General features: G+C 45.3%; 1 protein-coding gene across 1 annotated transcript; it reads left to right on the top strand.

The window, feature by feature from the left end:
* The first annotated feature begins 2,208 nt into the window (after positions 1-2,208).
* Positions 2,209-15,709, top strand: CLN5 (CLN5 lysosomal BMP synthase). The gene is made up of 4 exons (XM_077297221.1): positions 2,209-2,342; positions 9,749-9,923; positions 13,950-14,175; positions 14,484-15,709. The coding sequence occupies exons 1-4, from the start codon at positions 2,242-2,244 to the stop codon at positions 14,975-14,977; spliced, it is 996 nt and encodes a 331-aa protein (XP_077153336.1). The 5' UTR covers positions 2,209-2,241; the 3' UTR covers positions 14,978-15,709.
* Positions 15,710-16,057: the final 348 nt, after the last annotated feature.

Here is a 16,057-nt window from a genome sequence, read left to right as displayed (position 1 = left end):
AAATTTTAGAGCACTTCATTCTTCCCTCTGCAGACAAGCTTTTTGGAGATGGAAATTTCATTCTCCAGCAGGACTTGGCACCTGTCCACACTGCTAAAAGTTTTTTGTCATTTGTATGTTAGCTTACTGACTGAGTACTCCGCCGTTCAACATGTGTTGATTTTAATTACAGCAGGTTCCTACTTACCCACAAATGCAGGCATAGCTGACAGAGGTGTCCACATTCACCCAGAAATTCAGACATCAGCCTAAGAGAGGTGTTCACACAGGACAGGGACCCATCAGTTTTTGAGACCATCTTGACGATCGTTGATGGGCAGATATAATTTGGCCAAATGTTATGCTAAGCATCTCAAATTTTTTTCCTAATATTCAAAAGCCGTATTACTATTCATATTTCACATTCACATGCTTTAGCATGATAGAGTGCAACTTTTTTTTGTATATTGCAATTTGATTTTTAGTCGGATTGCATTCGTCCAATTTCATCGCAAGTGGGAATGAATGAGCCCTAAATGTGTTATCTCCGTGATCAACAGCAAAAAGAAAGCTGATACACACAGCATAGCCATAATTCTGGTCCGGTTAGGTTCGGTCCTTTAAATGTCAGGGCTGTCTGCAAATGGCTGCAGAAGTGGGCAATGGCTGTCAGAGACACCGGACTCCCCACAGAAGGGGCAGAGACAGGTCATTGCTGTTAGATAGGAGCCGCTGAATGATGAAAGTTGTGTAATCTGGGCAGGAAGCAAGTAGCTTCCTGATCTTGCTCCAGCAATCACATGGTCTGTAGTGACCGCAGCTGCAGGGTATAACAGGGCACACCAATCTGCAGTGTATGTCAGGAGGCTGTGTTTCTCCTGTAACTGGAGGGAATAATATGTTAGCCCCAGTTACATTGGAAATCAACAATAAAAAAATAAAATTGGAAAATAATTTAGGACACCCCAATGATAGTACATCATGTCCTGGGTGTATGGTTTTTGATCCCCTACAGCCAATTAATGGAGCTGCTGGAAATGTGCTGAGCTGATCTTCAGCACTCCCATATCAATGAATGAATGGTAAGACCACTTCCCCATTTACACAGGATTGGTGGGGCCCCAGCAGGCAGACCTCCACAGGTTGGGATGGGATAACATCCAAACTACATCATACCCATTACGTCCCTTCGTGGCTACAGATACATGTTCTGATGGAGCCAGGGACTGGACCCCAAACTGTCAGCACTGCAATAAATTGGCTCAGGATAAAAAATATAAACTAACGGCAGGTGCAGACGACCGTAATTTCAGTCCAAGTGAGATCTGACAATAACATTGTATTGCACCCGGTCCAATATTATTATATGGGGACATGTACACGTTTGATTTTTTTTCCTCTGACAAAGCCGGTCGGGAGAAAAAAATCGCAACATGCCTGAGTTTTATCCGCTATTTGTATCGCACTCGGCCATGCAAACCAATAAGTGCGTGGGACACATCGGACTGCGCTTGTATGACATCCAGTTTCCACGGACTGACACAATGAAGAAGACGGAGACATTTTTTCTCCATCTTCTCCTCATCTGAAAGACTCAATCACACAGATAACACACAGATCAGAGTGTGATCAGAGTGTGATCAGAGTGTGATATGCATAAGCGGCGGTATGCTCTCAGATGGGAGAATGGAGGGTCGCTGGCACCTGCCCTAAAAGTGTCACCCTGCCGCCAGCCCCCCGCAATGTCACGGCTGAGCAGCATGAAACCCCCTGCTAGCAGAACATAGTGCCCACTTGGTGCTGACCCGGTGTGTGCCAGCAGGTATTGCGCCTGTCCTCCCTGTGCTGTGCGATGCCGTGACACCGAGGACTGACAGCAGAGGGAGCTAGAGTACTCCGGCTCACACTGCAGGGATGACCGCTCTACTTGCAGGGCTCACTGGTAAAACACAGCAGTCACAGGGCCCACTACACGTGACAGTCACGGTCAGGGTCACGGGCTACGTCAGCAATAGCTCTCTGAGGGATCCTGGCATACATGCAATGCTATTGCTAATAACTAAAGATGCGCCGTCGTGTCTGTGTCCAGGCGGGCCGGTATCCTCGGTGTAGTACCGGAGTGGTCAGGGTGCGGGCACTGTGGGGAGGTGGCGGCTCGGGGCAGGGCACCGCCTGGAGATGCGTGTGTCTTCCTGGTCATATGACAGTGTGATGAGGAAGGAGCGGGCGGCGGCGGGGCTCGGGGGCGGTGGTGCCGCGGTCATGGCGCACGGGGTTGGAGCTGCCCTGCTCCGTGCTGTGGCCCTGCTGCTCCTGGCGGGGGCAGTGTGGAGCACAGCGGGAGGGTGGCCGGTGCCCTACAAGTAAGTGCCGCCCCCCTCCTCACTGCCTGGGTAACCCCTTCGGGGCTGGACACTTCCGGCACTATAGATGACATGGTGGCTTTCTACTGTAGAATGGCTTCATCATTACATTCCTTAGTATATTAGTGCAGGTGACAATATGGTGAGAATCTGCAGTGTTGTGGGGACATCACAAGAAGTGCCCTGTGCTGGGGATCAGTGGGGTGTCAGCAGGGGCGAAACTACAATAGGTGCAGGGATTGCAATCGCACACGGGGCCCCAAAGGTTCATATAAAAAGACCAATGCTATTAAAGATTTGCAAGAAGTGGGGGCCCTGTTGGAGCTTTTGCATTGGGGCCCATGAGCTTCAAGTTGTGTTACTGGGTGTCAGTGTTTGGAGAATGATGAAACCTATATCCCTCTTTATAACCCTTTAAGATGTAATCTGTCTATCCCTTTAAGATTCACCTGTTGCAGTGTTATGCCTCATGGCCAGTGAGGCTGGGGCACCTCTAGCCATGACTTAAGATCACTGTCTGCCACTCCTACATCACAGCATAATGCCGGGGAGTGGCATCGCATTGTGATCCGCACCGTACTGGGATCACGACAAGCAAATTACAAAATATCTAACTAGTTCCAACTTTCTGTGGCTTCCTAGATGTCACTTGCTTGCCATGTGACCCCACTCACCTGCACTGTGCTGCCATGTGGCACACAATGATCTTTGGCAGCAGGACTGGCATCACGGCTAAGTCACTGTGTAGTCCCAGCCTACGGCCTAAGTCATATAAATCGTATGAAAAATCGGTCCGAGTCTCCCTGCCGAGAGTCGCACACGTGTCATGCGAGTGCAATCCGATTTTTCACACTTGGTGTCCGATTTACGCCTGATTGCAGTGCAATTTTAACATGAGCTTTTATGGATCGCCCCCCAAGGGCCATGGGGTACTCGGTACCGGGTCCTGCGGTTCACAGGGGGATGTCACGGTGGCTGACCCGGTCCGTGGCCCTGGGACGTCCCTATAAAAGGGAAAGGTCTTTAAAGGGATAAAGTTTATGTTCGTAACGCCACCTGTGGTATTCGGTCAGGGTGACAGACGCTGCTTTCAGGGGTCCACTGGGGTGATGTTATGGCAGCTAGATGGTATACCTTCCCACAGGTGAAGTATGTCCCCAGGGCTTCCCGGTGTGTAGATAGTGGTATGGTGAGGGGCGCAGAGACGAACGAGGACACAAGGTTGCAGTCTCTTTACCTTTACTGAAGACTTCAGCATCCACAGTCCAGGGCACCAGATCACAGGGCAGGCAGAGTCCGGCCGGTTTGGAGGCACGTCCAGAGTTCCCTTGTCCAGGTGGAAATCAGTAGCCTTCCCTTGCGCTGCGGTGGTGATATCCCTTACTGCTTATGGCTTCACATAAGGGTCTCACAGATGCAATGTTTCGCTCTCTCTGTCCCCCGTATAGGATAGGACAAAACCCGTATGACTGGTGACTTGAGCCTGTTTATAGGGTCTTTTAGATAACCCGGCTCTGTAGGTGTCACCGTGCCTCCTGGGTTTAGGTGCGGACAGGTAACCTGCAATTAGCTGTCCTGCCTGTCTCTGAAATAAGGCGTAGAGGTCCTTACTCCCTCGGTGTTCCGGCTACCGGGATTTTGCGCCTCAGAAGGAGGCAGCCTGAGCAGGGCTGGTCCCCTTCTCGTATCCTCTCCTTTGCTTAGACTTCCTTCACGCTCTCTGCAACACAATTCTGCCTTTCAATGTCTCTTTCTGGTAGCTGCAGCTCTGAGGGCATGCACAGCTCCTTTAACCTTCCGTCCTCAGACTACTGTCTAGAACTGACTGAGCTGAGCTCAGCCAGCAACTATCTTCTGTCTGGAACTAACTTACCCTACAGACTACCAGTTATATATACTGTATATATGGGGAGTGTCCTAATAAATAGGAGCAGAAGCTCCCCCTGGTGGCCTTGAGTGTGAATGTGTTGCATGTTTGTGATACCTGGATGCAGTTATCCCTCTTTGCCTCCAAACGCAGTATCACTCTCCCCTAGAGGAAAACAATACCACTGCGACGACCAGGACCCTGGAGCGCCACATTTACATAGAAAAATTCTGTATGTCATATATATCATATATATAAAGTGCTTCTCACAAAATTAGAATATCATCAAAAAGTTAATTTCAGTTCTTCAGTACAAAAAGTGAAACTCATAGTCATTACAGAGTGATCTATTTCAAGTGTTTATTTCTGTTAATGTTGATGATTATGGCTTACAGCCAATGAAAACCCAAAAGTCATTATCTCAGTAAATTAGAATGATTAATAACACCTGCAAAGGATTCCTAAGCGTTTAAAAAGGTCCCTAACGCTAGGTTCACATTGCGTTATGGCAGTACGTTAAACGGACTACGTTACACCGCGGCATAACGCGGTGTAACGTAGTCCGTTAACACCGCCATTGAAAGCAATGTCGGACACATCGCTAGCGCACGCCCACAATGGGCGTGCGCTAGGCGATGTGCCGTCATTGAGTGACGGACCCGAGACGCGGGCTGCAGCGTTTCCGGGTCCGTCACTGCTAGCGCAGATGGAGCTAGCAGATGCTCCATCTGCGCTAGCGCTGTGCCAAAGTCGGCACTTGCGTTAGCGCAGTCCGTTAGCGTATGCGCTGAACGGACTGCACTAACGCAGTGTGAACCTAGCCTTAGTCTGTTTCAGTAGACTCCACAATCATGGGGAAGACTGCTGACTGCAGATGTCCAGAAGGCAGTAATTGACACACTCCATAAGCCACAAAAGCTCATTGCTAAAGAAGCTGGCTGTTCACAAAGTGCTGTATCCAGGCATATTAATTGACAGTTGAGTGGAAGGAAAAAGTGGTGTAGAAAAAGCTGCACAAGCAAACGGGATAACCGCAGCCTTGAAAGGATTGTTAAGAAAAGGTATTTCAAAAATTTTGAGGAGATTCACAAGGAGCGGACTGCTGCTGGAGTCATTGCTGCAAGAGCCACCACATACAAACATATCCAGGACACGGGCTACAAGTGTCGCATTCCTTGTGTCGAACCACTCATGACTAGAGTTGAGCAAAACGGATCGGTCATTTTCATAAGTCGCCGACTTTTGGCAAAGTCGGCGTCTCATGAAACCCGACCCGATCCCTGTGTGGGGTCGGCCATGCGGTACGCGATCTTGGCACCAAAGTCGCGTTTCGTATGATGCGTTTAGCGCCATTTTTTCAGCCAATGAAGGAGCGTGGGCAGAGTGATGACATAGGTCTTAGGGGAGTGCACGCCTTTCGCCCATTTTATCGCTTGTGCGCAGTAGGGATTTGCAATGTGCAACACGAGATTTTCTGCTGGGATGGGACGGAGAGAGAGAGAGAGAAAAAATATATATATATATATATATATATATATCCCCATTGACGTGCATAGGGTTTCGTGTTCCGGCCGATCCCCGACTTTTCGCAGTAATCGGCCGATTTCGCCTGACTCGACTTTTCAAATAGTCGGGTTTCGCGAAACATGACTCGACCCTAAAAAAGTCAAAGTCACTCAACCCTACTCATGACCAATAGACAAGGCTAGAAGCGTCTTACCTGGGCCAAGGAGAAAAAGAACGGGACTGTTGCTCAGTGGTCCAAGGTGTTGTTTTCAGATGAAAGTAAATTTTGCATTTCATTTGGAAATCAAGGTCCCAGAGACTGGAGGAAGAGTGGAGAGGCACATAATCCAAGCTGCTTGAGGTCTAGTGTGAAGTTTCCACAATTAGTGATGGTTTGGGGAGCCATGTCATATGCTGGTGTAGGTCCACTGGGTTTTATCAAGACCAAAGTCAGCACAGCCGTCTACCAGGAAATGTTGGAGCACTTCATGCTTCCCTCTGCCGACAAGCTTTTTGGAGATGAAAACTTCATTCTCCAGCAGAACTTGGCACCTGTCCACACGGCCAAAAGTACCAATACCTGGTTTAAATACAACAACATCACTGTGCTTGATTGGTCAGCAAACTCGCCAGACCTTAACTCCATAGAGAATCTATGGGTAATGTCAAGAGGAAGATGAGAGGAAAATGTGTGTAAATGGATAAGTAACTGGCTTAGTGATAGAAAGCAGAGGGTGGTTATAAATGGTATATTCTCTAACTGGATCGCTGTGACAAGTGGGGTACCGGAGGGTCGGTGGTGGGACCTATTCTCTGCAACATTAATGATCTGGCAGAAGGTTTACACAGTAAAATATTGATATTTGCAGATGATACAAAACTATTGTGGGGGTTGTACTCGCTCAGGTGCAACAAGTGGCAGTCAGGAGGCACGTTCCTTTAAAAGTTCACTGGGTTTATTCAACAACTCCAAAAACAGAAAACAAATAGCCTTAAGCTCAGGCAAAAGAAAATAGCAATGTCCAGTACTTCAGGCTCAGTCCTGGAGCCTCAACTCATATTGGAGGCTTTCACCTCCCCACATACAGGTCCTGAGTTAAGCATTAGGCTACATTATATAGTTTTAAACACACCCAGGAACCCATCACATGATTAGTCACGTGGTAGTGACATCACCGCAGGTCCTCAAACACATATAGAGATACGATGATGCCCCTACCCAGGGGTAAGGCATGTGGGTAGCCAGACCCTCCCATCTCTCACAGCTACCCATGATCCGGACCCAAGTGTACTCAATGATCCCTTATTGCTTATGTGCATTAGAAAAAACACTCCTGGTTACATCACAGAGACAAGCCATCTTTGCGAAACATACCTTCCGTCGACTATACGACCTTTAGCCACGCTACACTATGTAAAGCAGTCAATACAAGAGAAGATAGTATTCTGCTACAGGTGGATCTGGATAAGTTGGAAACTTGGGCCAAGAGGGTTCAAGAGAGGCCTGGATGTCTTCCTGGAGCGTAGCAATATTGTATCTAAGGCTAGTTTCACACTAGCGTCGGGCTCGGCCCGTCGCTGTGCGTCGGGCCGACGTTCCCGATGCTAGCGTCTCCGCCGCACAACGGGGGCAGCGGATGCATTTTTCCAGCGCATCCGCTGCCCCATTGTGAGGTGCGGGGAGGTGGGGGCGGAGTTCCGGCCGCGCATGCACGGTCGGAAAAAGCGGACCGTCGTGAGCAAAAAACGTTACATGTAGCGTTTTTTGCTCCCGACGGTCCGCCACTGCACGACGCATCCGTTGCACGACGGGTGCGACGTGTGGCAATCCGTCACAATGCGTCGCTTAATGTTAATCAATGGTGAAAAAACGCATCCTGCAAACACTTTTGCAGGATGCGTTTTTTCGGCAAAACGACGCATTGTGACGGAATGCAGTTAACGCTAGTGTGAAAGTAGCCTTACAGTTATTAGGTTCTTTAGAAGGATGTAGATCTAGGGATTTATTCTGATGGAATATAGGCTGAACTAGATAGACAAATGTCATTTTTCGGCCTTGCTAACTATGTTAGTACTAGATAGTGGCCCAATTCTAACGCATCGGGTATTCTAGAATATACATGTCCACGTAGTATATTGCACAGCGACGTAGTATATTGCCCAGCCACGTAGTATATTGCACAGCCCACGTAGTATATTGCCCAGTTACGTAGGGTATTGCCCAGCCACGTAGTATATTGCACAGCCCACGTAGTATATTGCCCAGTCACGTAGTATATTGCCCAGTCACGTAGTGTATTGCCCAGCCACGTAGTATATTGCACAGCCCACGTAGTGTATTGCCCAGTCACGTAGTATATTGCCCAGCCACGTAGTATATTGCCCAGCCACGTAGTATATTGCCCAGTCACGTAGTGTATTGCCCAGCCACGTAGTATATTGCACAGCCCACGTAGTGTATTGCCCAGTCACGTAGTATATTGCCCAGTCACGTAGTATATTGCCCAGTCACGTAGTATATTGCCCAGTCACATAGTATATTGCACAGCGACGGAGTACACAGCACAGAGCCACTTAGTATAGAGTTAAAATAAAAAATAAACATATACTCACCCTCCATAGGCCCGTTGAAGTCCTGGCCCTGTGCGCGGTGCAGGCGTCAGGTTCCGGTCCCAGGGTGTGATGACATCGCAGTCACATGACCGTGACGTCATGGCAGGTCCTTCTCGTGTAGGACCTGTGATGACGTCACGGTCACATGACCGTGACGACCGCAGGCGGCAGCTTCCGGTCCCAGGATGGTATGCCAGAAGGACCTTCCATGACGTCACGGTCATGTGACAGCGACGTCATCACAGGCCCTGCGAGAAGGACCTTCCATGACGTCACGGTCATGTGACAGCGACGTCATGGAAGGTCCTTCTCGCAGGGCCTGTGACATGTCGTGTTCACATGACCGTGACGTCATGGAAGGTCCTTCTGGCATACCATCCTGGGACCGGAAGCTGCCACTTGCATGGAGCGGTCACCGTAGCGACGCTAGGAGCGCGAAAGGCGGCGGATGGTGAGTATAGCAGGTTTTTTTTTTAAATTATTTTTAACATGACATTTTTACTATTGATTCTGCATAGGCAGCGTCAATAGTAAATAGTTGGGGACACACAGGGTTAATAGCAGCGGTAATGGAGTGCGTTACACCGCGGCCCATTACCGCTGCCATTAACCCTGTGTGAGCGGTGACTGGAGGGGAAGGGGATTATGGAGCGAGTGCCGGGCAGTGATTGCTGGGGAGTAGGGGAGGGACTAATCGGACTGTGGCCGTCGCTGATTGGTCGCGGCAGCCATGACAGGCAGCTGCCGAGACCAATCAGCGACTTGGATTCCATGAGAGAGGCCTTACCCAATGTATATCCGGGACAGACAGCAGACGGAAGTACCCCTTAGACAATTATATATATAGATGAGAGACACCAGACCCAACAATGCAGATGATCTGAAGGCTGCTATCAAAGCAACCTGGGCTTCCATAACACCTCAGCAGTGCCTCAGGCTGATCGCCTCCATGCAACACTGCATTGATGCAGCAATTGATGCAAAAGGAGCCCCGACCAAGTATTGAGTGCATTTACTGAACATGCATTTCAGTAGGCCAACATGTCGGATTTTAAAATCATTTTTCAAGCTGGTGTTATAAAGTATTCTAACGCTACGTAACGGATGCATTAGCGCACCCATTGACTACCACTATGTAGCGCATGGAGCTACTGTGCTATCGCGATCGCATGACGCGATCTATTCAAGGCACTAGCGTTGGTGCAGTCCATTTAACGCATGTGTTGAACGGACTGCAGCAACGCAATGTGAACCCTGCCTAAGGAATATTAGTGACCTGCAAATACTTTGGTCTTAGGCCTTTTGTATTATGGTCATGGAACTCGTCAATGATTTCATGAATTCTTAAAGGGGGTGTCAAACCTGCATATAATATAGTTAAAGAGCTGTTAAAAGTATAGTCTGTTGCCTTTGTCTCTAGGCGTTTTGACCATCGGCCCAAGTCGGACCCATACTGTCAAGCTCAATATACATTTTGCCCTACTGGATACTCAAATGGTTCGATACCCCTCATGAAGAATGAAGATGTCATTGAGGTTTTCCGACTGCAAGCTCCTGTCTGGGAATTCAAATATGGAGACCTGCTTGGACACTTTGTACGTATGATTTTATTGGGCTTAGATTTTTTTTTTTAAGATTTTCTCCATTGAAATATATTCATATAAACTATCCTATTCATTATAGATGTCAGCTTGGTTTCAGCTCAGCCTTGCCTTTTTGTTCCTCCTCTGTTGACCATCAAAATCTTGGATTAATTTGGAGCACATAACTAAATGGGGCAGCATGGTGGCTCAGTGGTTAGCACTGTTGCTTTGCAGTGCTGGGGTATAGCTACTACCTTTGATCACTGCTGTTTAACCATTTAAATGCTGCTGTTATTCACTGTAATGGGTGCTGATGTGCGCATAGGGGCTCCCATCATCCCACTACCATCTGTGGCACGATCATGGGGATCCGATAGGTTACCATGGAAGACGGGAGCATACTGAAGGCATCTGTCGCTGCCATCTTGGCCCAGCTAAGAAGCTTCACAGGAGGAGATCAGTTACTTTCTTTACTACAATACTTAAAGGTGTATTCCCATCTCGAAGATCCTATCACAAATATGTATTAGATGTAATAAAAATAATATTAGCAAATGCCTCCAATTAGAAATGTAGTATAGTTCTTCTGATTCGCTATGTCGCTTATCGCATGTGCATGACATTGCAATAGGTTAGGTATCCATGATTATGACCACTAACAACTAACTAACTGTCACTATATCAATGGTCGTAGCCATGGATACCTAAAATACTGCAATACCTGCATATGGGGTAAGCAATATAGCCAATCTGAAGAACTATACTATATTTATACTTGGAAGTATTTAGCAAATATTATTTTTACACATACTACATATTGGGATAGGATATTGGAAATGGGAATGCCCCTTTGAGTACAATTAATCAGAAAGGATAAAAAAAAGTAAAAATTTAAAAAAAAATATAGAAAAGTTTAAATCGCCCCTGTTTTCTCAGTCGAAAAATAAACAAATTTAAAAATAATAAAGAAAACATATTTGGTATCATCATGTGTGGAAAAAGTCTGATCTAGCAAAATATTAAATCATTTAAATTGCACGTTAACCGCCTACACAAAAAATTGCATTAAAAAGTGATCTAATGTAGGGTTGAGCGAAACGGATCGGACAGCAAAGTCGGGTTTCATGAAACCCGACCCAATCACACTGTGGGATCGGCCATGCGGTCGGCGATCTTCGCGCCAAAGTCGCGTTTCATATGACGCTTTCCCCGCCATTTTTTCAGCCAATGAAGGAGTGTGGGCAGCGTGATGACATAGGTTCCGGCTTGCTTTGTGCGGCGTCACAGGGGGTGGGGGTATAAACGCCATCTTAATGTTTGGGATATAGCGATTTGCACAGTGAAACACAAACTTTGCAGGGACGGAGGAGAGAGAGAGAGAGAAAAAAAAAATCTCCCCATTGACCTGCATTGGGTTTCGTGTTTCGGTTGGCCCCCGACTTTTCACAATAATCGGCCGATTTCACACGATCCGACTTTCGAGACAGCCGGGTTTCACGAGACCCGACTCGATCCTAAAAAAGCAAAAGACGCTCAAACCTAATCTAATGTCATGTGTACTTCAAATTGATGTCAATAAAAACACCAGCTCAGTACACAAAAAAAAGATCCTCAGATCCATCAACAGAAAATTCCACGTCAGAACATGACAACACAATAAAATTGTTATATATAAAAAAAACTCTAGAATATAATATCTAAAAAAAATAAATACGTTTGGAATCACCCTAGATGTACGGACCTGAAGAATCATATTGTACAGTCATTTTTACAGCACAATGAACACTGCAAAACAGTTGGGAATTTTTTTTAGTATATTATGTGCTAAATTACATTTATTCAAAGCTATAATTTGTATTGCCAAAACAAGCTCTCATACAGCTTTATTGACTGAAACATAAAAGAAAGTTGTGGTTTTTTAAAGCAGTGGAGGGAAAAAAACAAAAGAGCAATAACAAAAAAATGCTGGTCATAAACAGTTTAAACACTTAAAGAAGTTGTCCACTGCTTGGCTAACTTCTTGTCATAGCCCTCACTTGGCCTCCATAAAACAATATAGCTTATACTCGCTCCCGTGCCGGCACCGTTCCCGTCTCCCGGGGCTCCTGTGACACGTGACCACGGTGCCCAATCAGTGCTGGCGTCACTGTCTCCGCCTCCTGTCAAATTGAAAAGGAAGAGGAAGTCCAAAATTAGCTGTAGCTCGGACTTCCTCTTCATGGTCAATTTATCCGAAGGCGGAGACAGTGACGCCGGCGCTAATTGGTCACAACAACCACCGACCGGTGAGAACCGACACCGCAGGAATGGCCCCAGCACAGGAGGTTACTACAGGCTTTATTATTTTATGGGCACCAAACATTTTGATTAAGAAGGGCTTGTCCTAGTAGTTGACAACCCCTTTAATGAGTAGATGTCAAGTCTATATTATTATTGCAATGAACTTCCAGACATTAATGGGACCTGTTGAACGTTGGATTATCAGACGCTCTGGACTAGTATGAGGAGGGCGCCTCGAAGAAGGCTACATGTTATAGTAGATTGGCCATATCTGCTGGCACAGCTCTTTTCATAAAGACCGCTTCCCTTCTTAGTGGCCGGGCTACAGCAGGGCACACAATACTCCCATTCCCCTAGTAGGAGGGAAACACTGAGCTTGGCCTGTACGCTCAGCATATATGCCTGTTACACTTTCCAATCAGTTTGCCCAAAGACCATCATTGCTAGAGGAGTGTACTTTAGACGTAGCTTTGGGCGTTATTTATGGTCATACTTTTTTTTCAACTTTATTCAATAAAACATAGTCTTCTATGCAATTCAGTATAACTGGATTCTATAGCTAAGGATGCTGTGCTGTATATACTTTTACAATTCAATGATTTACTTCAAACATATATGGCCTCGTTGAACATGTGTGAACACAGCCTAAATCATCTTTGGTGGCACTTGCTAGTTTTTGTTATTGTTTTACAGCTCAGTCTTGTGTCATAGCTATGTAGGTAGATAACGCATTTTTTATGAAGAGCTGATGTGTTACGGGCCAGTTGAATAACAGAATAGAATGATAGAACAAGTTGCAATAATTTAAATGGTCACTGTCTTTTCTAATGAATATCTTAGTGAAATATTCTTGTTTCTCCACTTATGAGCCACGTCTTTCCTTTCCTCTACCTTCTGAACTCACTATTCCTTCTGTAAAAAAATACCAACTCAAATCTGTCTTGGTCAAAGCAAGACGCACTGAATTGTGTATTAAGTTACAGCTGCCTGTTAGTCTTTGGGAGAAGAGGAACCAGCGTGAGAACTTCCCATTACACTACTTGGTTCTGCTGTTTGATTTCTATCCAGGATGCTGCTGCTGCTTCTGAGGATGTGTGAGGCGAAATTCCCACCAGCGTAGAAATAATCTTCATCCAGAAAACTCAGACAATTTTTTTTCTCACTTGTCATACGTGTGTAAATCATATACAATCTATTGTTTACAGCAGCTATTAACCATTTACAGTTTTCTATGTTGCAGAATTGCAATGTATCCATAAGAAAATGGATGCTGTACTGTGGCTCCAAGTGGGCGAATCCCATCTGACAAACAGAAGAAATGAGTGCATGATGTGATGTTTTTCACAAGCATATTTGGTCAGTGGGAAAAAATTGCTCCTTTGCAGCCCCTCAGTGATTAACATTAATCCTAGTGCTGTATATGTGGGGTCCGTTTTTCTTACAGACAGCACTTGGACCAAAATACACTCATGTGAACAAGTCCTCACAGTGAGATAGGGGAACAGGATTCTCTCACATCTGTGTGTTGTGCATGAAAGACATCATAGCAGCTGGTGTCCACCCACTAGCTCAGAGACAACTGAAAATTTAGAACTGGGGTCTGCAAAAGAAAACTACCAGTGCAAAATTCAGGATGTAAGGCACATAATAGCCAGAAATAGTGTTATTCCACATGTACACGAAGCTTATTCTGAGCAGTCACCTGAGATGACGGGTACGCTTATGAACTAACCTCTATCTCTATTGTCTTTTGCTCAGAAAATCATGCATGATGCCATCGGTTTCCGGAGTACGTTAACTGGCAGGAATTACACAGCCGAATGGTATGAACTCTTCCAACTTGGTAACTGTACATTTCCGCACCTCAGGCCTGGCATATCGGAGCCATTCTGGTGCAATCAGGGAGCAGCGTGTTTCTTTGAAGGAATAGATGATCAGCACTGGAAAAATAATGGCACTTTAGTTCCTGTAACAATGATATCAGGTAAATGGAAAAACAAGGTTTTCTGATAAAATGAAGTTTGGGGATTAATCAGAGGCATATTTACATTTTTTTTATACTTTTAAGACCTGCCTACAATCAAAGGTAAAAATACAAAGGATCACCCTACCCAAAACTGAGTGTATGGTGGAAGTGGGTGATTTTAATTCAGCAATTGACTAAGGTTTATCTTATGTCTGTCAAACGACCCCGTTCCAACAAATATTTTAAATCTTATTTTACATATTCAACTTTTTTCCTGCTTTATATTTTCTAGTTAAAAAAGGTTTTAATGAATTTGTTCCCTTTAGGTTCCATCTTCAATCAGCTGGCGAAATGGATACGAGAAGATAACAACACCGGCATTTACTATGAGACGTGGACTGTGCAGGGATCGCTGGGACCCAACTCATCTGTGTGGTTTGATTCGTACGACTGCAGCAAGTTTGTGCTCCGCACTTACGAAAGACTTTCACAGCTCGGTGCCACATTTAAGAGAAACCTACAGACAAACTACACTCGCTTATTCTTATTAAGTGGAGAACCTGTCTATCTGGGGAACGAAAGCTCAATCTTTGGCCCACTGGGAAATAAGTCACTGGCTTCTGAGATTCAAACATTTTACTACCCTTATAGACCCCATCAGTCTTTGAAAGAACTTCTCCTGAGTATTCTGGATATTTATGGGAAGGTGGTTTTAGATAAGACATTTTATCTGTATTATAATTTTGAATACTGGTATTTGCCTATGAAGCCGCCTTATGTTAAGATAACCTATGAGGAAATTCCCCTCCCGTCCAGGTAGCGTAGTAAGGCAGAAATCACATCTCTTTAGTATTGTCATTTCAGATCTATGTAAATGTCCTTCTCTATTAAGAAGGTGATACACGAAAGAAAACTGGAGGAACTTTCCTGCATGATCATCTTCATCACTGCTCCTCTTCAGCTCTCCTACTCCGGCGCTTTAACGTCATTACATTTTGAATGTCATTGCGGAGAGAAGTGATGAAGATGATTGTGATAGATCCTGAGCATTGAATGTAAAGACATTACATCAGAGAAATCCTCCCTGCACTTGTGATAACAGTAAGCATCGGGAGTGAGGAGATCTCAGTGTGAGACATCGGTCTCCCCAGATCACAGTGGAGAAGCCTGTTCTGATCTTCACTGAGAGCGTTTCCTTCTTTCTCCTGTATGACACTGCCTTTTTTCCTCTTGATTGACACTGCCGCCTTATGATTGGGCAACGTGATATAGTGTTAAGAGTAAATGCCCCCAGAGAAGAATGTCTGTTAACGCCCCCTTGTTGAAGGGGAAATTGGCCTACTAGGCATTCTAAAATTAAGAAATCAATATCTCTTCAACAGAGAAGATAAATTAAAATGGAAAACTATGTTTTATTCAGCTCTTCAGACACTTTATCATGAGGTAGCCAGAATAACTTGCAAAAAGTGAATGGGGTTATTTTTGAAGGGACAGTCCACAACTTGCCTTCCGTAGGTTAAGTGTTACACTGTTGATCGCAGCAAAATAAGTTAAAAAAAAAAAGAAAACATGTCCACAAAGATGGAGAGCTCTTGTAAATATAGAATTTTTCTAACATGCCAATTGTTTAGAATGAGTAAACTGAGGATTTATTAGTGAGCTTATTCTGACCGTCTGACTGGAGAGTTTCATCAGTCTTTCCTGAGCCTGTAAAAGCCAAGCAATGCAACGTTTTTAATGATTGAAGAGTTTGCAACTCTTGTGGGTTTTGTTTCTTAACTTTTAATGAAACCCAATTGCAAAATGATTTTTAGCCCCAAAATATATGGATTTAAGATAAAAAATAAAACTTTCCCCAAAGATGCATGGCGCCTATAAATAGAGGAGCTGTCTGCTTTAC

The sequence above is a fragment of the Ranitomeya variabilis genome, chromosome 3 (genome assembly GCF_051348905.1).
Source record: "Ranitomeya variabilis isolate aRanVar5 chromosome 3, aRanVar5.hap1, whole genome shotgun sequence".
Lineage (NCBI taxonomy): Eukaryota > Metazoa > Chordata > Amphibia > Anura > Dendrobatidae > Ranitomeya > Ranitomeya variabilis.
This window is presented reverse-complemented; position numbering and strand designations above follow the sequence as displayed.

Excerpts from the sequence above, each read along its gene's own strand:
- CLN5 (XM_077297221.1), top strand. The coding sequence starts at position 2,242 with ATGGCGCACGGGGTTGGAGCTGCCCTGCTCCGTGCTGTGGCCCTGCTG. Across the intron at positions 2,343-9,748 it reads GGGTGGCCGGTGCCCTACAA|GCGTTTTGACCATCGGCCCA; the intron begins GTAAGTGCCGCC and ends CTTTGTCTCTAG. Across the intron at positions 9,924-13,949 it reads GAGACCTGCTTGGACACTTT|AAAATCATGCATGATGCCAT; the intron begins GTACGTATGATT and ends TCTTTTGCTCAG.